The sequence below is a fragment of the Chionomys nivalis genome, chromosome 11 (genome assembly GCF_950005125.1).
Source record: "Chionomys nivalis chromosome 11, mChiNiv1.1, whole genome shotgun sequence".
In the NCBI taxonomy this organism is placed as follows: domain Eukaryota; kingdom Metazoa; phylum Chordata; class Mammalia; order Rodentia; family Cricetidae; genus Chionomys; species Chionomys nivalis.
In genome coordinates, this window is record NC_080096.1 from 26,507,628 (window position 1) to 26,534,958 (window position 27,331).

Sequence of the window (27,331 nt, forward strand, 5' to 3'; positions counted from 1 at the left end):
GCAGGTGAGCGGAGCTGGAGCACGTAAGACCCACCAAGACATAGGAATGTCCACAGGCCCAGCAGGCTGTTTACAAAGTCCCTCACCCTGCTGCCACCGATTCACCCCACAGCTGAGAACTCTGGGGTCCAACTGCTGGGTTCAACTCCACTAGCTGTGGCCTAGAGCACTCTCTGCCTTAGTTTCCTTGGCTATAGAATGGAATTAGTTGTGGTATCCATATTTTCAAAATATGAGTGTGAAATAAGCCAGGGAAAGCAGAGAGGAGAGCGTGGCCTAATGCAGACCCTGGATAAATGTTAACTTCTGCTATTCTGTTGTCATTAATGCAGAGAGAGGCAGGTGTAACTAATTGCAGACTATCTTCTAGGCCAGGATGGGCGAGTCTGACCACAGCCTGCGTTTGAACCCACAGCCATTCCCACCCGTCTACGGGGAGTCCTATGGACCCAACTGTCTGCCTTCCCAGCAGTGGAATTACAGATCTACACTGTTCCAGATTTATAGGTGGGTCCTGGGGACTTCAACTTTGATTCTCATGCTTGAGTAGCAAGCCCTTCACGAGTGGAGTCACGGCCCTAGCCAGAGAGATGACGCCATAAGACACGACCCCATAATTGGTGTCACTCAACTTCCTTGGCAGCCTTGAGAGTTGTTCCACTGAGGATCATGTTACAGATGGGCAAACAGGCCTGGAGGGAGAGGGTCTTGAGAGCCCCAAAGCTTGGACTACACAATACGCAGAGCCAAGTTAGACCCCTGGTCCCAGGGTCTCACCACTTGGTTTGGACCCCTTCCCTCCTTTTTCTCCTTGGGGCTGATGTTGGTGGGTATTTTACAGTTAGATTTCTGCATCTGGGACAAGACCCACCATCCGTCCTGGGGTCCTGGGAAATAGGAGGGAAAGAGCCAATGGGGGATCCTCAGTCAGAGGAGTGAGTGGAGGGGAGGAATTAGGTATCCAGGAGAGGTGTGCACAGCAGGAGGTCTGAATTCTGGTAATCTGGCCCTGGTTTGGACATAACAGGTTCCTGTTCACCCTCTATTCTGAGTTGGGCTCCTAGCCTCTCCCTGGAATGGACATCGGCACCCACCAAATGACCACTTCTCAAGTTTCCAGGCCCAGAATCTTAGCTTTGGATCCCACCTAAAGACTTAGAGGGTCTCCCTGTTCTTGGGCAGCTCAGAGTCCCTATAGACTTATACAAAAAATGGTAGATGATAGTTGGGTTAGAGGTAGGAGGATTGTGAACTGGGCTACTTACCGAGGTTCTGTCTCAAGCCCTTCTCTGCCCCAAAAGATGGACAAAAAGTATCCTGACTCCGAGGCAACATCCTGCAGCCCCAGAAGGTCACAGAACAAAAGAGGCTCAATCTATCTAACAATCTACTGGTGTGCAGGTCCTTAAAGAGGCGGGTGAAGTACCCAGTACCAGGCCTGTGTGTATGATCATGTATGATCATGACAAGTGTTATGGGTTATCACACTTCCTTTGTGGGTTCTAGAATCTCAGGGTCTCCTGGAAATGTAGCTGGTATTCAAAGGAGGAAGAGAAGGACTTTGGCCACAGCCAGGCTCAAGGAGGGAACTTAGAGCAGAGAGTTAGAATCCCACCCTTAGGGAGCCCACTGAACTTTCACTGTGACCCTGCAAAGTGGGCTCATCATTGTCTCTATTTCCCAGATGAGAATACTAGATTCAAAGATGAATCAAGGCACCAAGGAGATAGTTCAGTTAGTAAAATGCCTGACACAGAAGCATGAGGTATTGAGTCTGATCCCTAGTGCCCACACAAAAATGCCAGGTGTGCTTGCAGGCATCAGGAACCCAGCCCTAGGTGTGGGTGGGGTGGAGGTGAGTGGATCTCAGGGCTCACTGGTCAGCTAGCCCACCTAAACAGTGAATGCCAGGTTCAGTGAGAGCCAGGCTCAAAAAACCAACCAAGGTAGAGAGTCATAGTGGAAGATACCTGACATCTACCTCTACCTTTGGTATCCATGTGAATACACACACACATACACAAATATGCAGTCACAGGTACACATGCATGTGTCCTCACACACACACACAAATGTACAGTCACAGGCACACACGTGTCTACACACACACACACACACACACACACACACACACACACACACACGAAAGGAAAGCCTGGGAAGCTGGGAGCCAAGGGGACAGAGATTAAAAACCACATCAGAGAAGGTGAACTGCTCTGTTTATGACTTCACAGGGAGGCCGGGTTTCCCTCAGGCTGGCTCTCCTATCCCTCTGGCTTCCATCTCTCTGTGGCAGCCCACACCCTCTGGCTATCTGCTGGCCCCCAGGGAAATCTCAGCAGGTGTCTTCAGCGGCCTTGCTCAGACAGAAGAGGCCTTCCTCCCTGTCAGTGGCAGAGGAATTAAATGCCAGCAGGTGCGGCCTGTCTGTGGGCGGGTGGGCAAGGGCAGGGCAGGGAGCCACGGGCAGCTCCTCCCCGTGACATTTCCCTGCCCACGCGCCCCCTCTAGCAGCCGCTCAGGCCTCGCTAAATGAAAGATGCTTCACACGCTCTGAACTCCGGCCTGGTATTTTCCAGCTCCTCTCGGAAATGCCAAGTCTTTAAAATGATTTACTGTCACGCAGTCAGACAGGGAGATGGGCAACTTGGAAGTGGACAAAGGGAAGACTGGACTCTGCAGGGTACCTGGGTTCTGGAAGTGGCCTGCTACAGACCATGAGCATTTCCTGGCTAAGCTTGGCTGCCCCCCAGGGCCCTACGGAGAACAGAAGGAGTTCTGTAAGGCACGGGAGTGTCCGCCCCAGCCTGGGTAGGAGAGCTCCTGGAGGGGAATGGGACTTCTCTTTCTAGGCTGGGCAGTGGGGAATCTGCTTTCCAAGGGGCAAGGGGTGAAAGGGTGGGGTCCCTAAAGCAGTGTGGGCTGTAGACCCTCTGACTGGAACCCACTATCCGAAAGGAACTTAGAGTGACTACAGATGACAGTGACTGAAAAATCAGGGCTGTGACACCTGCTATCTCAGGGGAGGGCACAGCTCTGAGATCAACCCTCGGCCCCCGGCTGTCAGGAGATGAAGGAACTCCAAGAAATTAGCTTGCTTCTTTCTGTTTTAGTGTCTGAACACATACATACACTCACATGCATGCACGCACATGTGCACACACATACAGAGAGAGAGAGAGAGAGAGAGAGAGAGAGAGAGAGAGAGAGAGAGAGAGAGAATCTGAACCTTCCTAGAGAGCTCCACCTGAGCCCCTTGGTGTTGGTCATGGTCCACTCACCCACTCACTTTAGCCCAGGATAGCCCTGCCTAGAGCTCATCCTTTTAGCCTTGTCTTGCTAGGAACAGAGACGAGATGCTGGTCAGACCCTGCGTGTTGCTGTCTTCCCAACAATCATGAACTGAGGATCGGAGAGATGGTCATCCCACCAAGCCACTTAGCCAGCTGCAATGCCCTGGCATGTCAGGCCCAGATTGAGTGTATGTGTCTGTAAATGGGAGCCACAGACCCTGCATCCAGAGTGACAGCAGCAAGGACAGCAATGAGAGAGGATCCTTTGCTCTCCCAGGCTTCTCAATCCCCTGTGAGACTGGGGAAACTGAGGCTCAGAGATGCGAAGCGACCTGCCCGAGTCTGTGTGTAACAGAAACCACTTGGCTCTGACTCCCACACCGGAGGACTCCAGCTCTATGCTCCTTGCCGGCCCTAGGGGGCATCCCGGGGAGGGCATAGGACTCACCTCCTTGATGAAGTTCATGAAGCGGCCGCCGAAGCGCCAGGCTTTGTGCCGGTGGCACTGCAGGGAGTTCACGGTCATCTGCGGCGCTCGCTGGTAGCACACAGACACGATGTGAACAGCATCGTAGAGCAGGGCTGCGTCGGTCTGCAGAGGGCACAGACCTGAGGGCTGAGGCTGCTGCACCTCAGCTCCCACCTTACCGGCCCCTCTCCCACTACAGGCTCACAGTGTCCTGGGAGAGGGCAGTCCGCAGGCCCAGAGGGAGCCCTGTTCTTTTACCTCAGTGGCCTATGTGGTACCTCAGTGGTCCTATGAGTCTATGGCGACCCCAGCGCCATACTCTTTTCTGCAGCTCAGGCTCTCTCTAGACCCTCTGCCCAACCTGTTACCTAATTCCACCCACTTCTTACTCCTTTCTTGTCTCCTTAGTCTCACACCTGCCAGTCACACCCAAGTCCCCATAGTCCTTAGCTCTTTTCTATGTAATCCGCTGGCTCCATCAGAGGTGGCCCTTGGGGTGGGACGGTTGTCCCTGGGGCTCTAACTAATATATGGCAGATCTTACAAAAAGGCATGTTGCATGGGGAGATGGAAGGAAGGAGAGAAGGAAAGCAGGACGAGAAAGAAGGAGGGAGGGAGGGAGGGAGGGAGGGACGGAGGGAGGGAGGGAGAAAGAGAGAAGAGCCCCTGAGTCCATCCACCCGTCTGCCCACTGTACCATCATCACTCCATCCAGCAGGCCAGATTCCGCCCGGGGAGCCGCCTGGAGCCGCTCCATGGACCACTTCTCCACAATGGCTGAGACATGGGGGTTGTCCACGTTGAGGATGCGGAACCCGGTCAGGTTCACCCCCGAGTAGCGGTAGGGTTCCAGGTCTAGAGCATAGAGATCCTGACAAGAGAGAGAGAGAGAGAGAGAGAGAGAGAGAGAGAGAGAGAGCGCCTGATGAGGTTAAGGGCTGGCCCCATCCCCCTCCCTCACCCTCTGGACCTGGGCACCCCTGGGCCTGAGCTGTGGCTCCCCCGCAGAGCCCTCTGAATGAAAGTTGGCTGGAGTACTCACAGACGAACTGAACATAGAGTCCACCCCTTGGGTCTCTGATACTAACCCTTACATGTTGACTATGGGAGCCGTCACCCTGTTTCTTCGTCTACAAAATGGGGATCACTTTATAGGACCCAGAAGAACCCTCCCACTTTGGAAGAATGAAGGGTGCTGGGCCTGGGCATCTTCAAGATGAAGGAGGTAGAAAGACCAGAGTAATTTTTCCCCTTTCATAGAGGGGTCCAAATGGGAACCAAAGAAATCCACTACCCTCTTCCCTGACTCCACACTGCCTCCTAGGATAGTTGTCTAGAGGACTCTCCATGGTCAGGTCCCACACAGCCTGGTAGATGGGCAGGCCTTGGCTGACAGCCCAGGAGAACAGGATATTAAAGCCCAACCAGCCCTGGCCTCTTTTGCAACCCCAGCTCAGGCCAATGGGTTGGTGAGGCAAGGAGCCAAGAGGTAAGGCAGTGAAAATAGCCAGCTGCCCTTTAGCAGAGAAGACAGCGTATGGAGGGGGTAGTTAGCCTTCGCAGGAGCCGAGCAGAGCACTGTAGGTTCAAAATGCCTCCAAACTCAAGGAGACACAAGAGAAACATCATGTGCTTTCAATACAGAGAATGGCTGCTTACGGATCACTGGGGGCTTCTTAACTCCGCTGGGTCGGGAACTGCTGTTAATGCCCAAACTTCTGCTTAACATGAGATTTGTGTCCAGCACAAAAGGTCATCCCTACGGCTGAGGTTTTATTGCCTTGCAGGAGATTAATCTAGTTTGTATGGAACCCGGCTGTTCCACTCTATGTCCCTTCCCCCTTAAGGCCCTGCTACTCGCCCCATTCCTCAAATACCCAGCTTCACCACAGGACTGTTCCCTCCAGACTTAGAAACACGTTCAGATCTACACTTGAGACTGCTGTTTTGATTTTCAAAAATAAATAACGTGGACAACGTTTGGCTGGCTGCAAGCCAGGACTGGGGAAACCGAGTCCTTTTTCTGTACCTTCCCACTTATCTTCACCGAGCCGCTTTCTACCTTGAACCTGAAGCCCACCCCCACCCTAGTGCTAACCTTAGATAATAAAAGGGGCACAGGCTGGAGCCCATAGAGCAGATCTCATGCAATGCTTGAGCATCCTGTGGGCTCCGAGACGCTCCTTCTTGGTGCTAAACTCCTGTTCTTCCTGCATTCCCAGGTGGACCCTTTCTGGAAGGCACTGTGTGCAATCATGTCCACTTTGCAGAGAAGAGGAGGGCTTGGAGTCCCGGCAAGAAAGTCTCATCTTAACCTGCCCAAACAAATACGGCCAGCCTTCTAAGACTGTGCATCTATGAATTCAACCAACTCTGTGTGTGTGTAATTTATTTTAATTGCCTATCTATACTGAACATGAAGACTTTCTCCCCACAACTCCCTAACAAAATCGTGCACTACACAGCATTTACATTCCACTGGGTACTGTAAGCTATCTGGAGTTGACTTAAGGGAGACAAGAGCATGTATTAGTAATATGTAAATACGATGCAATTGTATACAAGAGGCTTGAGCATTGTGCTGGCTAGTTTGATGTCAACTTGACACAAGCTAGAATTATCTGAGAAGAAAGAACCACAATCGAGAAAATGCCTCCCTAAGATTGGCCCATAGGTAACTCTATGGGGTATTGTCAGGATTAATGACTGATGTGGGAGGACCCAGCTCACAGCAAGTGGGGCCGCCCTTTGGCAGGTAGTCCGGGGGTGTATAACAAAGCAGGCGGAGCACATCGTGAGAACAAGTCAGTAAGTAGCACTCCTTTCTGTCCTCTGCATGAATTCCCGCCCTGTTTGAGTCCTTGCCACGACTTCTTTCCACTGGATGTGGAAGTGTAGGTTTCTCCCCAAGTCGCTTTTGGCCAGGGTGTTTCACGGCAGCAATAGAAACCCTGACTAGGATGGGCATCTACGGAAGTTACTATCCAAGGAGGTCCTGGGCCACTCGCCTGTGAATGCTATGACCATCACGGAACAACTCACTATGTGGTCCCGTTTCCAGGTCAGTGTTTAGGATGGGGAGGACGCTGGGTAAGAGCAGGAGGCTGTAGCGAAGGGAGTTCACACTAAGGTGGCCAGAGAGTGTCTGAATGGTACCGACCTCAGTGTAGAGTGAGTGTGGGAACCATCGCACCATTTTAGCTTCCACAGCAACTTCCTTTCTCATTTTATAGGTGAGGAAAGAGCCCTGAATTACGGGTGACTTGCAGAAGAGGCAATTAAGTCACAAGGTCTCTGCCCTTAGCAACACTTCCAGAGGCAGTGGGTTATGGGTTACATGGAAGAGGAAGGCTTGCTTCTAAAGGCCAAGTTCCTGGTCCCATGTCCAATGACTCATCCACCATACTATGATGGTCCTCTCCAGAGGCCAGTACCATGTTCCTGGACTTCCCAGTTCACAGAACTGCGAGCTAGAGACAATCTTGTTGTTTGTGGCTCACACAGACTATGGCATTCTGTCATATACCTACCTGCTCAGCAAAAAGAAGGAGGAAGAGGAGGAAGAAGAAGAGGAGGAAGAAGAAAGAAAGGAAGGAAGGAAGGAAGGAAGGAAGGAAGGAAGGAAGGAAGGAAGAAAAAAGGATGCACTCCTTGTATCCTGTCTTCCTGTACCCATCCCCAGTTTTCACTCCACGAAGATTGAACTACCTCTGCCTCATCCTACCTACCCTAGCTTCTCATCGTAAGTCAGACATGTTGTAGATACCCCAGTCACCGGACAGGTGGAGCTCACACTGCCTGTGAGCCGCTCTCTTAGATTCAGACAAGTATCACTGCTTCCTGGAAGCCTCTCCTGGTTGTCTCTTTACATACACACAAGGTCTATCAGAGATCCAGCTCTGATGCTGGGATTTTCAGGTGTTCACCCTCGCAGGCAGCAACAGTTAAGATCTGGCTCTACGGGCATTCTGATTCCCGTTGTGGGAAGAACCATCAGCCTGGCTAGTAACTTCCTGGGTGTTTAAATATTTACCTCCCCTTTGGAGGAGGCTCTCTGTGAGGAGGTAAGTTGGAAGTAGCTTGGTGAATTTCCCGGAAAAGAAGATGAATCCTGATGGGTGTTTGCTTCAAGATCCAGGTCTTAGAGATATTTCCAGAAAGATCTGGAGAGCTAGGGAGATTTTGCCTTGCAGTGGTGTATGCAAGTTTGGGGCCGGAGCAAAGCTGCTGGGACCCAACCAGGATGGTTGCCATCTTCACCCTTCTCGACATGGGGCGTAGCCTCTGTCTAAGATGTGGCAGATGCTAACACAGTAGCCTTCCCAGGGCCTCTGACTCAGTTTACCCAGCCCTGGGCCCTGAAGTCGACCTAATTCAGTGTGAAGAATGGCATTTCTGCATTGGTAGGGAGGCTTGTGTGCTACCGAAGCTGCCCTCCCCAGTCCCTAGCTGCAGCATTTGATCTGACAAGACAGCCACAGCTGGGGAGGGCTTGCTAGTTGCTTTTTTTTCTGTAGCAGTGACAAAATCGAGGGAAGAAAGGTTTATTTCAACCCATGGTTTCAAATAGCTCCATCCCATCACAGTCAGGGGGAATGGACGGAAAAGCAGTCGACATCACAGAGGTGGGGGTGTCTTTCAACAACTGTTCATGCCATGGTAGACCCGAAAGCAGAAAGGAAGGTTAGAACCAGGGGCTGGGCATGACCTTGAAGTACCTGTTTCTAGCAGCTAACCCCGCCTCCTAGAAAATAGTAAGGCGTGAGCTGAGCTGGTCAGGGGACATTCTAAATTGAAATCGTAGCAGGTTCTCCTGGGCGGCAAGACTGCCATTCACACCATTCTCCGGTCTGGTCTTTCCTGCAAAGCCTCCAAGGGCTAGCGATGCTGAGTACCCCCATCTCTATGACGAGAGGGCAGTGACAGTGAGGAGCTGGTAAAGAGGCCTCTTTTTCCAGCTCCTGTTACGGTTTTTTTTTTTTTTTTTTGTTGTTGTTGTTGTTCAAATTGCCCTGGGCCAAGACCCTAAGTGCTCAACACGGTGAACTGTGGGCAACTTTGCAGCTTGGCAAAAAGTTGCATTTCCGATGCCAAATGTTGACACACTGAATTCAGTGTCGACTGGGGACCTTTTAGAAACATTCAGCATAACATAATAGACTAATTCATTAGCACCCCATGGGTCTGAATGGGAAGAAGCCGATGCTCGGAAAACATGGCCTCAAGGAACGACAGATGAAAATATCTTTCCCATGATGTAACTGTTATTGCCGGGAAGTGGCATTAATTGTGATTGCTTATCTATTAATTTATTATAATTCTCTTTTTTTTTCCACCTCCAGGCTTTTACCTACACATGACATGCACCAGGGGCTCAGCTGGGGCTGATTAGCACAGGGTTATCTGGGAATGGCTCAAAGCTGGCTGACACCGATAATGGCAGCTGGGGTAATTAAAACGTCTTCTGCATGGGAGAAGTGACTTTGGAGAAATTTTCTGAGAGGCAGGGTTGATGATGATGTGCCTTTCCGAAGACAAATGCCAAATGCCATTCCCCTTCCCAACACACCCACCACTGACCAATGGGCATGAAAGAGAGAGTCACGAGGTAGAGCCCTGAGCCAACAGGGCTGGAAGGAAGCTCCTGAAGCTGGCAACAGGCTGTGGCCAGGGAAGAGGACTGAGGGAGGCACAGGGGATGCTCTGACAGGTGGGGGCTACTGGGATTGACCTGGAGGACACCCGAACATATTCCACCAGGAAGCTATTTGCACCACGGAGGCCACATCTTCCTGGAAGAGTCTCCTATGCCTCCAAAAGGAGCAGAAGGAAGAGCAGCGCCCTGGAACAGCCACGGGCAAGAGCTGGAGAGGGAGCCTACGCCAGTATCACTGATGTGGTGGGACTCTGGGCGAGTCATGCCATCTCTCTTGGTGTGGAGCAGAAAGCACACTTCCTCTTGTGGCCTCAAAGGGAAAATCAGAGGATGCAGGCAAATGACAAAAGTGGGGGTGCTGCTGGAATTTGTGAAGGCTCTGTTTACCCCATTAGTGTCAATCACCGCGCTGGACCTTTACGGCCAGGCATCAGGAAAAGTCTATCTGCTGGAGATAGCCGGGGACACTGCGGCGACAGTTGTCGGCAGAGGGGTGGCAGCTGGAAAGCTGGTGCTGGACGAATGCCCGCCGTCTGCTTGTTGCCGAGTCACCTCTCTGAGACTCAGTTTCCATTTTTCCGGGGAAACGGGAGAGTCATAGTTCCTACGGATGCTTGATTTGAGGGATGGAGGACACACAGGAAGCAAAAGCAGGAGGGGCTTCATGGGTTTATTTTGACACTTACATGATAGTAAGTATCAAGTGTTGTTCTAGCCCTCGCCACTGTCAATGCTTTGAACACTGGCCCTAGCAAGTAACACTGCTATTGCCATTGCTTTATAGATACAGGCACGAGGCAAAGAGAAGGAGGTACCTTGTTCAAGGAAGTGAGGCATCTTTGTGGTGGTGCTGGTGTGTGTGTGTGTATGTGTGTGTGTGTGTGTGTGTGTGTGTGTGAGAGAGAGAGAGAGAGAGAGAGAGAGAGAGAGAGAGAGAGAGAGAGAGAGGTATGTATGTGGTGGGTACACACGTTTGTGCAGAGACCAGAGGAAGACCTTAGGTGACCTGCTCTATCATCTCCATCTTTGGCGCAGGGTCTCTCACTGAACTTGGAGCCAGGCTGGAGGTCAGGAAGCCACAGGAACCTTCTGCCCCCACCTGCCACAGCCACTGCTGAGGTTGCAAGAGTGCGCAGCCACACCCAGGTTTTTTTGTTTTGTTTTGTTTTGTTTTGTTTTTCGAGACAGGGTTTCTCTGTAGCTTTGGTGCCTGTACCGGAACTAGCTCTTGTAGACCAGGCTGGCCTCGAACTCCCAGAGATCTGCCTGCCTCTGCCTCCCGAGTGCTGGGATTAACACACCCAGCTTTTTAATGTGGGTTCTGGATATTGGAACTCAATTCCCATGCTCGAGCATCAAGTGCTCTTAACCCTTGAGCCATCTCCCACTCCTTCACCTGAAACAATGAAGTATCTTAATCCTGATCAGACACACCAGAGTCCACGGTCTTAGCTGCCCGTGGCAAGGGATGCTGAGTGCCGATCATGCTGACCCACTCATCTCCCACTCGGGCATCACCGAACACCTGCTGCGGGTCAGGCACTCCGCGGGCATTACAGAAGGAAGTTTCGGAGCCTGTGTGTGAGCTTTGTGTCGGGTCCATCTCTGTGCATCCTCCCAGATCCGAGCCAGGGATCTCGGCATTCGCGGATGGGTAAATGAAAAGATGAACAGCCGCATCAAGGAAGCAAGGTCTAGGATAAATGGGCACTGCATGGGGCTGGAGGAGAGGTCTGGGGTGCTAGAATGCTTTTGCTGAGACCTTTGATCTTGTCTTCCATGGAAAATGGCATTACTGCAGAAGACATTGGGGCCAAGGCATTGCTATCTCTAGTCTTGGCCCAGAATGCTGTCAGGGACTGAGCACCTTGCCCTAAGCTCCTGGTTTCTTCCTAGGACACAGAATGGCAGATAGAGACTGGGGTGAGGTTAACCTTAGGGAGAAGGTGCCCTGTCTCAGTCCTGAGTCCTCAGGGTCCCTGTCTCCCCACCACATTTTCATCAGGTGCCCAGGTCTGATATATATTCAGCACGATGGGTCCTGAGCTCTTCATGGGCACGGGGTGTTGTGAATGGAAGCTGTGTGACAATCAGGGCATGCTAGTGACCACCCTGTGCTGGAGAGAAAAAACCCTTGCTGGCAGCAGTGGACCATGGTTGTGGTGTAAGTGTTCACGTGACCGACTGCAAGCTAAGAATACATCATGGAGCTGTGAGAACATGGCTGATTCTCCAACTCGAGCGTGAGCCAACTCCAACACATCACTCAAGAGCTAACTGCCTCCTGGCCTTTGCTCACGCTGTTGCCTCGGTGCAGAATACCCTTCCCGTCTCCCCCACCTGTTCGTGAGCTCCTAGAGAGCCGGCACGACCTAACTCAAGCACCTGCTTTTTCGAGAAAGCCTGCCTCAAGCTTCCTACCTGTTACCAGCCCTACAACTCCTAACATCTCCTCGTGCTGTGACCTGTGGCTGTCCGCCCGAGGTCAAAGGTCATCTGTATCAGAGCCAGATATGTCAAGGAAGACAGACTGGAAGGTCTCAGTCCTAGCCATCTTGAAATCACCAGCTTAGCCCAGATGCAGGGTGAAGACCGGGGGCCAGAGCTCTACGAATGAAAAACCATCTAGAGGACTGTATGGCTGAGGGGTGGGGCTAAGATCCCTGAATGGGGAAGGGCGGGGAAGGTGCGGCTGGAGCCACAGCCAGGCTGCTCAGCAGTGGTGCCCTCTTTGGCACAGGACACCATGATTCTGCTGATCTCAGATCACAACTAATTATTCTAATGGGTTCAAATGGCCCTACATGTTCTCAGAGTTTGGACAGGACCCATCTGGAGCCAGCAGGTGGGCTGGCCTCAGTGACAGCAAGGGGCTGACTTCATAATGGATGGTGCAGGATCCAAGGTGGTCATTCCAGGTGTGACGGGAGACCTTTGACAGGTGTGGATGGGAGGACAGTCTAAAGAGTGCTAATAGCCACTCTCCCTAGCACTAAACCAACCAAGTTCTGCTCTCACCCCTGGGCCCGATCAGATTGCTAGGCCTTCCAAAGAGGTAGAAGCCCATTTTGCAGAGGAAGAAACCGAGGCACAGGAGGTCTGGTGACTTACCCAGAGTGCCCACACTAGTCAGCAGAGAATTTGTTCACCATTCTGGCTCCAGAGACCAGGCCTGTGACTTTTCAAAAGTGGGCGGTTCACAGAGATATCATGGTGGCCTCACCTGGAGCAACATCTACAGCCTTAAGAAGGCTTGGGTCTGCTCCAGCTACGGCACTGTCCCGTCCCACCCCTCCTCACAGGACCCAACGGTACGTTACCAGCGTGGTGAAGATGAAGTGGTAGTACTCTGTCATCATGCCCATGGCCATGGCCTGCGGGAAAGCAGAGTGTTAGCCGGGGGCACAGAACACTCTGGCAGCCCTCCATTCGCCAGGGGCGGGGGAGTTGAGGGCCAGGCCAGGCCTGTGTGACGTTGTCGGCTCAGACGTAGGGCATCTACTGAGACCTTGGGATTAAGACGTAGATCGGCTGGCAGACCGCAGCAGGTTCCCACTGCGGTGTGTAACCAAATCACCTGCGGGAGTTTCCAGGCTGGGATTTGGGGCCACATTCTCCCAAAGTCCCCAGTTCTGCAGGGCAGTAGGGAGACGCCCAGCTGTCTGGGTTTTCAGTCAGAGTCTCCGGGGCCTCTCACACAGACATCCTGACAGAAGCTTGAGTTGTCTCAAGAGCCTGGCTCTACATGGCGGGACTCTCCCAGTCAGCCAGGCTCGAGGGGAATGTCCTTAGCAAGAGTGTCCCCCAGGAGCATTGAAACCTCCATGCTTCCCTGATCCCACCAGGCCACAAGACATACCACAGGCTCCTCTGGGATTCTTAGTGCAGAGCCGCACGAGGTCTCTCTGTGATGTATCTTGTGTGTTTTATTAGAAGCCTGTAATCTATAACACTAATGACTGTAATGCATTTTCTACAGAGTTCCTCAGAAAGCAGGGCCCACCACGGGTTCTGGGGGAAAATGTCACAGGGTCAAATAGACCTTGAACTGCTGCATGTTCTCTGTCACTGCGATCCTGCTGGGAGGGCTGGGAGGAGGCGAGCAGCCGGGAAAGGCCTCAACCCCCTTTAATCCACTTTTAGCTCAGCACAGGGTCCTCATCTGTAACTCTGGATGTTTTGCAGGCAGCCAGCCCCGGGATTAATGTGAATTTCTGGCTGGATGACCTCAGGCCGGCTGCCTTTCCTTCAGCCTTGGTCTCTTCACCTGTCAAGGCTGTAATAATAATCCCCGGCTTTCAGGGTCAACGAGGAGGGACAGATACCTGCTGAGTGACTCTCTGATAGCCAATCCTCTGAGTGTCATAATGTCACACACAGGGAAGAGAGGGGACATCCTAGGACAGCGAAGGTTACAGGATTTCTGCGCAGGTATCCCCCACAGGGAACCTAGAGCCTCTCCAGGCCCAACACCAGAACTCCCATTTCTGCCGTCCCGTCTCACTGACACTCCCAGAGTTGTTTGAGGAGGGTTATGGATGAACTCTGCCCACAGCTAAGGAGGTGGTAATGGTGGTGGTGACTCCCTCACGCAACATGGAAGACGCAGGACAATAGGAAAATATTTCCCCCCCTAGGCAGGGTTGCAGGTATCCCAAGCTGACCTTGGACTTGCAGGATGGCTGAGGATGACACTGAATTTCTGATGCTCCTGTCTCTACCTCCTGACTGTTGAGACTACAGGCATGTGCCACACCACACATGGCTTATGTGGTACAGGGGACTGAACCCCGGGCCTTGTGTATTATAAGTAAATACTCTACCAACTGAGCGATATCTCCAGGCCTCAGATATTCTCTGTCCCTCTCCTAATACCATATGTCACTATGTAGCTCATGCTGGCCTTGAGCCATGATCCTCCTGTCTCTGCTTCCTTTGCAGGGCACAGATATGGAGGCTGCCAGTCAACATGGGTACTCTAAATGAAGGGTGGTGGTTGAGCCCCTCAGGGCTTTGAAAACGTCCCAGACCCTGCTTGCCAACCCCTTCTCTCGAAAGACCCGCATCACCTTGTGTTTTTGACGCTTGTGTTTTTCTTGATCAAGTGTCAAAGTTCCTCCAGTCACCAGAAAATTTTAAGGAATAACTAGTGGCCCTTTACATCAAGCACAGGCTTGGGTCAAATGTCTGGGGTTTCACTCTGGTGGCCTGGAGTAGGTGGTATGTCCTTTTGAGCTTGCCTCCCTCCCTCCGTCCCTCCCTCTGTCCCTCCCTCCGTCCCTCCCTTCCCTCCTTCTTGAGACACAGTTTCTCTCTGTAGCTCAGGCTATTCTGGAACTCACTTCATAGACCAGGCTGGTTTTAAACTCAGAGATCTGCCTGCCTCTGCCCCACGAGTGCTGGTATTAAAGGCATACACAACCATGCCCAGCTGTGGTTACCTTCTTAAGTGGCTGGCGGAGCTCGGCTTTCATTGCCAGCATGAGTCCTGTTTGGGAATGGAGGACCAGCCAGGCTGGAGAACCATCTCCTCTTCCGCCATCATTGCAAAGCTCAACAGATTGTCTAAAGAGCAACCTCCCAGCCATAGGCAGGTGCTGTGGCTATGGGGAATTAGTCACTGAGAGAGACAGCGAAGCGTCTGGGGACTGTGCTGAGCAGCTGAGGCCCTCTGTGCACCCTCACACTCCACCAGGGCGGTTCTCATACCTCTTGGCAGCCTGGTTGGGGGGAGCTAGGAGGCAGTGTTTACGCTGGGCCACTCTGAATACTAAGATATGACATGGGGCCTATTATACATCATTAACACAGCTGGAGTAAAAGAACCATGGTACTGCCGGTGCTACTGAGGCAGAGTTGTAGCGGCCCCCAAGGTCACACAGGCAGCCAGAGAGACAGCTAGGATGCTCACTGAGGTCGTCAAGTTCGGTACCTGGAATAAAGGAGCCATGGCAGGCCCCCACCCCAAACCCTCAGCTTGGACAGCGCTCACCCACCTGCTTGAGGATCTGGGCTGCCATGGTGTGGCTGCAATCGAAGATGATGCGGAACTCCCGACCCCGCTTCATCTCCTTGAGCAAGGGGCGTGAGTCATCCGAGTCGATGGGGAGCTGGCGGATCTTCAGGCGAATGTTGTACCTAGATGGGGCCATGATGAGTTCCTGCAGCCGGATGAGACCTGGGGGGCCCAGGACACAGAAGACACACATGTACATGCATGCATAAAACATTGCGGGCATCTACTCGGATACCCCCATGAAGCGTTCCTTGTTTTCTGTTCAGAAAGGGTTCCCTACCCTCAAACATTACACACCAGCTTAGAGGGCTCTTCCCTTAGTCTCCTCTGCCTACCCCCTATCCCCTCCCCTGACCCCCTCCTCATTCTGCCCCGACTAGCGCCCCATAGCACCTGGCCCAGGCTGTGACACTTAGGAGTACTCAAACAACATTGCTGTAATTGGATTGACTTACTGTTTTCTTCTCCCCACATTGAAAAATCTATCCTCCTCCTTGGCATTTTGTAAAACCACTTAATCTGGGGACTTCCACGGAAAACGGAATGCCACTTCCTGGAGACAAATGGCTTGCTTAGGTCTAATTAAGTTCATTTCCTTCCCTATTTCAAGCTCCATTCTTGCTGACTCCTCTGTGGATTCTGGGAGGGAAGCCGCTAGACGCTCTCCGCTGCCCCTACCCAGGCCCACTGAAGGAGGCCTGAGCCGGAGGTGCACGCTCCCTTCCTGCATTGTGCCCTCAGCTCATGCTCAGCAGCTGCCCAGGTTCACACACCCACCTTCCATCCCCGGCTCTCTTATAGCAACTCTCCTTGGGGGAGCACCTCCTCCCTACCCCACGTTCATATACCCAGGAAGGATCCACCCCAGCTCAGGGAACAAAGTGCATGGCCCCAACCTGAATCAGCACACTCACTGGGGATGGGAACACAGGGGTTCTGTGATTAATTAGTGGTAGGTAAGAAACATCCTTTAAAAAAAAAAAAGAAAGAAAGAAAAAGAAACAATCCTTTCTATGCAAGCAAGGAGGATGTAAGTCTGGGGTCATCGCATATAACCAGAGATAGGATCCAGTGGGGCAGATGTCAGAGAAGATGGAAAGGGGAGGAAACATGTCCTAATGGTACCTATTTTAACCTCTGGGTCAAACAGTACGGTAAACTTATGCTGTCCTCCAATATCTGAGTAAAAGGCTACCAGTAAGAACCACATACACAAGAGCCCTGGCGGTGGTGGCGCACGCGTTTAATCCTAGCTCTCGGGGGGCAGAGATAGGAGGATCTCTGTGAGTTCAAGGCCAGCCTTGGTCTACAGAGCTAGCTAGTGCCAGATCTACACAGAGAAATCCTGTCTCAAAAACAAACAACAAAATGTTGATTCTAAAGAAACACACACACACACACACATGTGCCTGTTTCTTAAGCTAATGTGGGCTGAAATAAACTTCGCGGTCACCTATTACAGTGTTTCCTATCTGGACAACATCTCTCTACTCTGTCATTCAACTCTAGGATCCTTCTAATGGAATCCCAGTTTCCAAAGCAACCCCTAGTAACCAAAGTAAGTCTATCAAATTTTCCCATTCCTGGGGGTTTGCTTCCATCAGCCTCCTGTGCCAGAGAAGCTGTAACCAAACCTCCCAAAGGGCTCCAAAACCTTTCATGGGTTCTGGATACACAGGCAGAAGAACTCTGCTTCAAACAGGCCTCTGAGATCCCTACACCTGAGTAGATAAGGGAGAGGAGAAGCAGACTTCAGCAAACGAGGGGCTACAAGCTACCCCGTCACACCCAAAACTCCATCTTCTCCAGGCATTCTGGGTTCTTCCACTGCTACTGCTGGCCTCTTCTATCTGTTACTGAAGGCCCTTCATGCCCACTTCATTCCTGCCCACTCGTTTTTCTGACTCCTGTCCAACATTAGCAGGCCTGTGGGCTCTGGAGACCCAGATCATGAGGATGGGGACAGGATGGATGCTGGAGTGGAAACCACCAGGGCTGCCTTGTCAGCCAAGCACAACACCCCGTGTAATGCGTAACGGCCCACATTCTCCAGCAGCAAATGTCAGACTCTCTTCCCATTGCTGTAGTCCCCAAGGAGACCGAGGCTCCTTCTGGCTCACCTCCAGAGGACCAGGCTATCTATGTTTGCCCAAGACCAAGCTTTCCTTTGCCTGCCTTCATAATCAATCCCTCCCAGAATATCTGCACTGAATCACGGTGGTTGGGATGGCGTTTTTCACTTACAAAGCACTTCTGTGCTCGTAGCATCGTTTAACCATCTCTGGATCCTGGGAGGCATGAAGAACAGGAACCTTCATGCTGGTGGGACAGATAAGGAAGTGGAGGGCCACAGAGGTGAAGGGACCTCCCTTAATTCTGAACCACGCCACAAACAGGATCAGCGTTGGAGGAGCAATGTTTTGCCTTCTAGGCAGAGACCTTTTTCTCCACCCTAAGACTTTCCCCCTCCCTCAATCTTTTCCTTTCAGCCCTGGCAGGAGTTTGTGCACAGATTGGATTAGGAAGGTGGAGACACAGCACAGTTCAAAGGTCACCTCCTGCACAGCCACTCTCCTTGAGCTACTGCTGCGAAAAGGATAAGCCAAACTCCTTACCCCTCCCTAGATTCATACCCTTTGCATGGAGCTGGGCAATACCCGCCTACCAGGCTCTACACTGTCATTTGGTTTGTTCGGTGGGCTATTAATAAGCATGATGGAACTCCACACTGGCTGATTCTCTTGCTCCTTGGCCATAGTTAGGACAACAATGGCCGGGTTAGCCTGCTGGAAGACAGAAACACATGGAAGAGAGCCAAAGGCAGCCTACAGCTACTAGCAGGCAGGCAAGCAAGCCAGGTGAAATCAAAGAAGCAGCTGATCAGGCCCAGTAAGCCACTGACCTGGTGGACTCAGGAGCTAAAACAATGTTTGTTGTTTTAGGCCACCGGATTTTGGGGGTGGTTTGTTACACAGCTTATTATAGAAAGAGCTAACAGATGCATCCTCGGCTGGCATGCCAAAAGGAGTGTGGCAATGTGCCAGTCCTCATGACTGTTAGGAGCCAGTCACTGTCAACCTTACTTCCATTTGACAGTGCCTAGGAGTAGTAGGCATAGGCTCCATGAACTGTAGAATACGGCCTTTTAGAAGGTTGGTAAAGGTTATGAGTCACACTAAGACAAATTCCTTTGTCTCTTTCCTGCATGGAGTGTCAGCATCTGGTGTTGTCTGGAGCTGCAGCCACACTACTGGGCCCAGGAAGGGAAGGTCAAGAGGGGTGTAACAATACCCACACAGCACTCTGATCCTGTCGAGCTGCTAAATGACACCGAGAAAGGCCCAGTTCATAATGTCTACCCACAGGAAAACTAAATGGCAATTACTTGAGTTGATTTTAATTGGGTCATCCCGTCAGTGAAAACGGACTACTGGACACAGCCCTGCCACACACTCTCAGAGCCTGTTAAATACACTGTGCTTCCCACCTGGTGTCTTAGAGAAGTATGGCTTCCCGTTACCAATTTTCAACACTATATTACTGTTCAGTGCAGATCTGAATTCTAGAACCCACTGTTTTCTTGACCAAACCCAATCCTTGTTGCCTCCACTATAAGTACCTTTTAAACTGAACTAATTCGAGACAAGTTGAAAATCAAATTGAATTAAACGTTAATGAAATATTTCAACAAAGAGTATGGTTCAAGCCGGGATCCGCTCTGCCCACTTTCCTGCGACACTACAGTCATTCTGCCCATATCTGTTTCTTCTCTTCCATTCCACTCCCAAGTTCTCTTCCAGGCAACCCTTTGAGATGAAGTCTAGCTTCCTTTGTTCCTGTGGGGACCATCCAGCCCCCCAGCTTTTTGCTTTCCTTCCAAACCTTCTCACACACGTCTCAGGGGCGTCTACTGAAAGCTGGCTTTCATTATTCCAAGGCTACGCTCGACAGCACCCGGTAGTGCTCTGTTACACACAACATAAAATCTGAAGCCTGAGGCTGCATGTCAGACCTGCACAGCCAGGCGAATCCCGTCTGTCTCCCTTGTCCTGCTCACACTCCACACTCAATCCTCTTCCCAGCCAGGCTGGCATCTCCATAACACTGCCCACCCCGCCCCACCTCCTCTCCTCTGCTCATACTGCTCCCTCCGCCTGCTATGCCCACGACATGCCCTATTCTGTTCTTTTGTCCCTCTGTCTTCAAGCCCAGGGCAAATCTCTGTCCTCTTCTGGTAAAACAGCCCACTTTAGCCAAGGCCACCGAGCTCTCTCTTCCACCCAGGTACCTGGAGCTCTGACTACCTGTCCTTGTTACTCGAGTCTCAGCTCTGACGGCCAAGAATTACCAGTGCCCCATGGCCAGGCACCTGCGTTCCTAGAATATGATCAACTCCTCAAAAGATAGGGTAGTGGTCTCTTCATTCCTGCACCTTTATGCCGTTTCCTGAAGGCCTCAGCTGAAACTCGGAGCCCACGCTTTTCCTTCCTCCTCACTGGAGGAAGAGACCCAAGCCCAGAGCTCATTTCTATGAACCTGGCATTGGCTGGGGTCACCAATCATCTAAGTAGGGAGGAAGCTGGCATCTGAGTTTAATTCAACATGATTTTCAAGTCACCCCAAGTCAATTTAACCAATGCTTTAAAAATGTCCACATTGTACCAAGCCTTGTGCTGAGTCCCAGAGGCAGAAATGGGCTCACATCACAGACAGATGTTTTTACAGCAGCCTTAACCTATGGGCCGTGACCCCCATAGGGGTCCTATATCAGATAGCTCGAATATCAGATATTTAAATAACTATTCAAAATTGCAGTTATGAAGTAGCAACAAAAGTACTTTTATAGTGTGTGTGTTGGAATCACTACCACATGAGTAACTGTATTAAAGGGAAGCAGCATTGGGAAGGTTGAGAACCACTGGTTTAGAAAGGTAGGACCACCAAGTTGCAGAGCTGCTAGAGGGGACAGAACACCATGGAGTGCCCCATGGTGACAGAGCCCCATGCTGGGATCTCACGGATGGCTTTTAAGGACTGCTGGTAACATGAAGTGCGATAGCTGTTTACAGAACTCTGAGATGGATAGACAGCATCCCGACCCTCTTGTCTGCGGGCTCCCATCCTGCCATTCCCACCCCCCATTTGGAAGCAATCAAGAGCTGACATGGAATGCAGGTAGCTGAGAGCCGGAGGGCTTCTCAAGGCTGGATGTTCCGCCTCTCCACACGCGTGGGGAGAGCCAGGCCAAGTGGGTTAAGCAACTCGCCAAGGTCACTGTCGCAGAAGAGGCTGGGTTAAGAATTGTCTTGAGATTCAAGTCTTTGGAAAGAAGGGGGACCCAGCTCCATGCTAGCTAATAGTCGTGGCCTTGGGCTCAGACAGGCCTGCAGGATGGTGCGGGCTGTGATACTGGCTGTTGACAGTGGGTGGGGTCTGTTACCTTGCTGTATCTGCTTGTTGCCTTGTTTCTGATTTACCACCCCACAGAGTCACTGAGAGACTTGTGGAATTAAATGAGGCTAACCTGGTGCTGCTCGACTCATGGTAGACACAGCAGTCTCTCCTGTGTGCTCATCAGGAGGAATGCCTGCTCCGTCTCCAGAGAGCGAGCCTCCTAAGGGCAGCTGAAGCTGAAGGCGGGGTCTGACAGTCGTTCTTTTCTCCCTTCCCCTCCTGGCCCTCTCTCTGCTCACCCATAACACACATTTTGCCAAGACGATGGCTGCAGACTTGTCACAGATCACAAGGTCCAAAGGAAAGGCCCAGAATGTTTGCTGGAGCCCTTGGTGGTTCTCTGCTCTAGGCCTATACCAAGGAGTCTGGGACTTGGGAAGTAAAGGATCACACACTATCCTAAGAGGGTTCTGGAAGGCGAGTACCATCATAGATTTGGTGGCTGTGCAGGACGGGGCTAAGCAGGCCCTCTGCAGACAAACGAATCTGATGTGATTCCAGCTGGGCAAGGCAAGAGTGCAGGAAGGGTACCTCTGCCTCAGGGGCGTCCAGCCTCGGCTGAAACTCAGAGCCCAGGCTTTTCCTTCCTCCTCACCAGAGGAAGAGACCCAAGCCCAGAGCTCATTTCTACAGACCTGGCATTGGCTGGGGTCAGCAGTCACCTAAGTGGGGAGGAAGCTGGTATCTGAGCACAGTGGGGGCATGAACAAGGGTGCCTGAGAGTAGGCAAAGAAACGGGGGAAGGGTGCTGCTGCCTGCAGGTGTCAGGATGATCAGGAGCTAACCTCCCCTGCACTGAGAACCAGGTTTCTATATATACTCTTCCCTCTTGATTCTGGAGCCTCCCCACGAGGAGGTGAAGGCACGGAATGGCAGCCCAGCCAGCAGGCAGGAGAGCAGGGATTTACACACGGCACAAACACCCTGCACACCAGGCCACGCAGCGAGTCAACTGTGTGTGGCGAATATATGGGGACATGCCTCCTGCAGGTGGCAGGGTACAGGTGAAGGAGCACAGGCCAGTAATGGGTGGCCATTGAAGTATGAGCACGGGGCAATGCGTGGTGAGTGTCAATCACAGATCTCAGCACTTTGCTGCAGAAGACGATGCAGGCATGCTGGGGAGGGGAGAGTCGGGTGTGAGCCAAGCTGGGGTTGAATAAGGTATTTGTTAGGTTAGCACGCAGGGTACAGGTGAAGGAGCGCAGGCCAGTAATGGGTGGCCATTGAAGTATGAGCACGGGGCAATGCGTGGTGAGTGTCAATCACAGATCTCAGCACTTTGCTGCAGAAGACGATGCAGGCATGCTGGGGAGGGGAGAGTCGGGTGTGAGCCAGGCTGGGGTTGAATAAGGTATTTGTGAGGTTGGCGCGCATGGGTGTGAGAGACCCTAAGGACAAGTGTCAGTGTAACTGGCTTCTGTTGGTGTCTTGGGTGAGATGTGACCTTCAGAGGCAGCAATGCTAGACAAGCAGACAGTCCTAATCTTGGGGCTCTACAGGCCTAGCCACCCACCTGTGCTGTCGTCATAGACCACGGTAGCTGACCGCCACTTGAGGGACTGGACCAAGTCAAGGATGGCGTGGCTGAGAGAGGCATAGTCGGGGTATAGGTTCACGTAGAAGGTATCCTTGTTGTCCAGGGGATGGTGTTTCCAGCGCAGTTGGATGTGGGGCACCTCCAAGGCGTTGCAGATGGACTGAACAGCGTTGGTGCAGGAGCCCTGCGATGGCCCGAAGATGGCTACTACACCCAGTGCCAACTGGTCACAGGCTGAAACAGAGTGGAGGGGGACACAGGGGTCAGTGAGGGGCCATGCACACAGGGAGTGGGCAGTGATTTTGACAATTCCATAAACACATGGAAAAAGATCCATAGGCAAGCTGGGGGAGAGGGGACAACTCATGAAGCCTCAGTTTCCACATCGGAGCAATGGGGCTGTAACAGTCTCTATCTGACACCAGAGAGGAAAGACAGAACAATTGTGAACCCAGCTGTGGAGCGCCCTGACCCTGTAGCCATGCTAGATAACCATGATGCTGTTGTAGGTGGCACCCCAGCTTCCAGACAAATAGGAAAGCAAACATCTAGTGACTGGGGACTCCAGCTCCTGCCCTCAGTCCTGGCCTGCTCCCTAAGATCTGACACGAACCTCTCTGTTCTCTTTCAGCGATACCATCTGGATGTTTAAGATGCCTCTCAGACCTGTGTTCCACCTTCATTTCTGTGGCTGGGGTAAAATAGCCTAAAAGCCACTTAGGAGAAAATGGGCTTATTTTCCACAGTTCCAAGTGACAGTCCATCTTGGTGGGGAAGTCACGGCAGTGGCTTCAAACAGCTAGTCACATCACATCCACTGCAAAGAGCAGAGAGAAATGGATATACACAAGCTCGCTTGCTTGCTTGTGCTCAGTTCAAGTTCTCTACTCTTAGACAGTTTAGGATCCACTGCCTGGGGAATGGGAATGTCTACATCTGCAGGTCCTATTAGGGAGGCCATCACGGCCTAGCCCCCAACAGCAGCTCCAGGTCCCCCATAACCCCTAAGCTCCATTCCCCATAGAAACTATATTTAAAAGATTCATAAAAGGAGGCCTTCAAGACTGAATACTGAACCATTGGGAAAGCTGACACATTGTTAAACATTCTATCTTCCCTTCCTACCTTGATGGATGCACCAGTGCCCAGTCCACCCCTTCTCTTTTACACACATGCATGCACAAGTAGGTGTGTGTGCATCTATGAATGTGTGTGTGTGCGCACGCGTGCACACCCCCACCCCCACCCCAAATGTGATAATTTTTTAAAGGATAGACATTCCTGCTAGGATGTTCAGGCTAAAGACTTGACTGAAGCTGGGTGGTGGTGGTGCCTTTAATCCTAGCATGTGGGAGGCAGAGGCAGGCAGATCTCTGTGAGTTCAAGGTCAGCCTGTTCTACAAGAGCTATATCCAGGAAAGGCTCCAAAGCTACAGAGAGACCCTGTCTCGAAAACCAAACAAAAACAAAAACAAATAGACAAAAAGACTTGTGTCATTCCCTTGCCCCAAACCCCATAAAAGCACTTTTCTCTGACCTTGAAACAGGCAACCAAGGATGCAACACTCCTTCCATCCTGACAATGGCCATCCTTATATATGGTGCTCCTATCCTGGACCAAGGGCTGAGCATCATGTTTGACTGAGACAGGAGACAGTAGAACAGGCACAAGGTATACAATGCAGCAGACAGTGTTGAGATGCTGATATTGGTGCGGAGGACATTGCTGGTGATAAAGATGTTGTGGCATCTTAGTCACGGAGATGAAGCCAGCAGAGATGGCAAGAGATGTGAGTGGAGAGAGAAAAGGAAATAAAAATGGGCTTCTGTGGAACACTGTACCCGTGGGATGCTGCTGCTGCTAAAGATGTTGTTGTCAGGGAAATGATGGTGTTGAGGACCGAAGGAAGGATGATGTTAGTGTTGACAAGACTGGTGGTGATGACGATGCTGTCATAGCAACCATGGATATGATGGCAGTAGAGGTAGGGATAGAGGTGGTAGCATGGATAGGGATGACAGTAATTGTGGTGGTGACAGATGATAGTAATGTCACATTAGACTCCATTCTCCCAAAGCTGCAGGGTCTGGACCTACTTGGGCTCATTCTCGGCCGACTTCCACTTCTTTTTTCTCCTTGCCCCCCTCTCTACATCTGTTTTCTAGTCCCCCTATGTTTCTTCCACTCTCTAAGACTCTTCTAGGATGGAAGAACTCTGCTACCAACAAAGCCCAGGACAGAGGTTGTCACAGCGTCGTCAGCAGCAACAACATCAGCCTTGCTTCCAGATGTTCCCAGAGCAGCAGCCAACCTTGTCCTGGCAGTCCTGCGCATACACTGCAGTAATTACATTATTTGTGGCTTCAATTTTGAATCCATTTTCTGGTCATTTTACAGTAACTCGATGGTTCACAGTCATTGTAGGAGTCCCCAGCCTGAATACGCCCCTCCCTTCCATGGCAATTGTAGTTACAGCTGAAATTATCCCAATCAATTTGTGTCTTAAAAGGAATTGAGCCACCCAGAGAATAAGTGCAGGCAGAGGAGCCTGGGGAGTGCTGGGTCGATTCCAGCCTGCTCTGGCCAGGCTTGGAAGAAAACACAGTGTTTTCTGGGCTGCTGGCTCAGATCCTGCTTGGCAGACATTCTTCTTTTAATTTTCCACAAAACACTTCAAAATAAAGGCAATAGTGAAAGTCCCTTTTAATAGGGAAAGGCCCCCTGGGCCCCAAGCAGGAAAGAAGAACGAATTCAGCCAGAGTTGGTGGGGTAGATGGTGCCAGGTTTTGTGTTCCTGTGCCTCCTTGCCCCACATGACCTAAGGTGGTTGGATCCAGGCCACAGGGGGGGAAATGGTGGTGCTAACTTCCATCTAGGAACAATGAACTATCACTGGAGTCCTCGGAATTGGGCCTAAGTGCATCTCCTTGGAAGGGTCCTAAGGAAGCTCCTGAGGAACGCAGCTTGAAAAGCAAAGATCAAAAGGAGAATAGACCAGGGGAGTATGCAGCTCCTGGTGGGGTGGGGCGGTGTTCCATGGGAGCTAGCCCAGCAGAAGAAATGCCTGGAGGACCAGACAGCATTGCTTCCATCTGTGGAAGAGGGAGGCTATCTGCCAGGTTTGAAAACTTGAGATGCAGTGCCATATTCTAAAGCCCCCTGTCGGCATCTGTGTGCGCATGTGTTGGAGATGGAACCCAAGGTGTGTGCCAGACACGCTCTCTACCACTGGGCCACACTCCTGAGCCTCTTCCTTTATGGCTGCTTAAAATTCCATTGTTTAATTGTGTGCCAATCTGTAGATGGTCCTTTCATCCATTCCTAGCTTTTGGTTGTTAACAAAAATGACTAGATAGAAATACCTTTCTATCAAAAGGTTTGGCAGATATATAGTGTGGTGGTTTGAAAGAAAATGTCCCCCATAGGGAGTGGCACTACTAGGAGGCGTGGCCTTATTGAAGTAGGTGTGGCCTTGTTGGAGGAAGTGTGTCACTGTGGGGGGTGGGTTTGAGGTCTCCTATGCTCAAACTACACCCAGTGTGGAACACAGTTCATGTCCTGCTGCCTACAGATTAAGATGTAGAACTCTGAGCTCCTTCTCCAGCACCATGTCTGCCTGCACGCTGCCATGCCTCAACATGAAGACAATGGACTAAACCTCTGATGCTGTGAGCCAGCCCCAGTTAAATGTTTTCCTCTATAAGAGTTCTAAGAGTTGCTGCAGTCATGGTGTCTCTTCACAGCAACAGAGACCCTAACAAAGACATGCAGCCACACGCAAACAATGCTGTGGTGAATCTGAATCTACCCCACCAGCCTTGTGGACAAGAAACAAATCTCAACAGTCATGTCTCACCACACAGAGACAGATCAGAGAGCCAACCGTGAAAGACACAACCACAGAACTCCTAGAAGAAAACGGGGGAGACTATCTTTAGGCTAGACAAAGACTTTTCAACCAGGACACACAATGGGAATTATTAACAAATCGAACTTCTGACAATTAAAGACTTTGCTTCTCATGAGATACAACTACTAAGAGAACATTAGAGACAATCCCACATGTAATGGATATAATACATATAGGAATATATATATTCATGCACACACCCAAAATGACTCTTACCGGAATATATAAAGAACTCTTTTAAATCAACAAGGAAATGATAAGAAGCTCAATTTTTAAAAGGTCATTGAAAGGTTACAAAAAAAAAAAAACACTCCAAAGAAGAGAAAAAGAATATTCAAAGGACCTATTCAATATTCAAATTAGCACTGTGGGGCATGCTAGGTCTTATGGGGCAATGGAACACAGAAGGACAAAACCTGGCACCACCTACCCGACCTGCTCCGGCTGAATTAGTCCCTTCCCCCTGCAGAGCCCTACGAGGCCTTTCCCCATTAAAAGGGACTTCTGTTGTCTAAACATCTGATAAATACAAAAGAAAGCCACAATAAGACAACCACTTAACAAATCAACATAATGCTTAAAACCTTAAAAAAAAGAAAAACCTTAAAAAGTCTAAGTGACCTTCCTGCAGGTCGGCACAGATGTGGAACACCTGCAGACCTTGTGCACTGCTGTGGGAGTGCAAATTTGCACCCGTGAGACCGTTCGGCTGAACACGGTGACCCTATGCTTCAGCTCCTGAAAACAAACTCAACAAAACCGAGTACTTATGCCCCTGGAGAAGTGCACACAGCCGTTCACAGAAACACTGTACTAGTAACTCCCGAGTGGGAGCGACTCAAGGTCTCACGGAGAGTGAGAAGGCAGGGCCATTAGTCACGATGACCCATGAGTGCAGGGCTGAGTTGACACTGCAGGCGACTCTCCGGGATGGGAGGTGGGGCTCAAGAAGCTAACCTCATAAAGGAGATGTTGAGTGGTTCTAACCTCCT

At 51.1% G+C, this 27,331-nt stretch overlaps 1 protein-coding gene across 2 annotated transcripts in view; it reads right to left on the reverse strand.

The window, feature by feature from the left end:
- Grik3 (glutamate ionotropic receptor kainate type subunit 3) overlaps window positions 1-27,331 on the reverse strand; it is a 221,288-nt gene that overhangs the window by 54,468 nt on the left and 139,489 nt on the right. For both annotated transcript variants that reach the window (XM_057783968.1, XM_057783971.1), the window contains exons 3-7: window positions 22,405-22,662; window positions 15,415-15,596; window positions 12,739-12,792; window positions 4,460-4,633; window positions 3,742-3,885 (exon numbers count right to left, since the gene is read on the reverse strand). In XM_057783968.1, coding sequence (XP_057639951.1) covers window positions 3,742-3,885; window positions 4,460-4,633; window positions 12,739-12,792; window positions 15,415-15,596; window positions 22,405-22,662 — 812 coding nt within the window. The remainder of the gene's footprint in view (window positions 1-3,741; window positions 3,886-4,459; window positions 4,634-12,738; window positions 12,793-15,414; window positions 15,597-22,404; window positions 22,663-27,331) is intronic.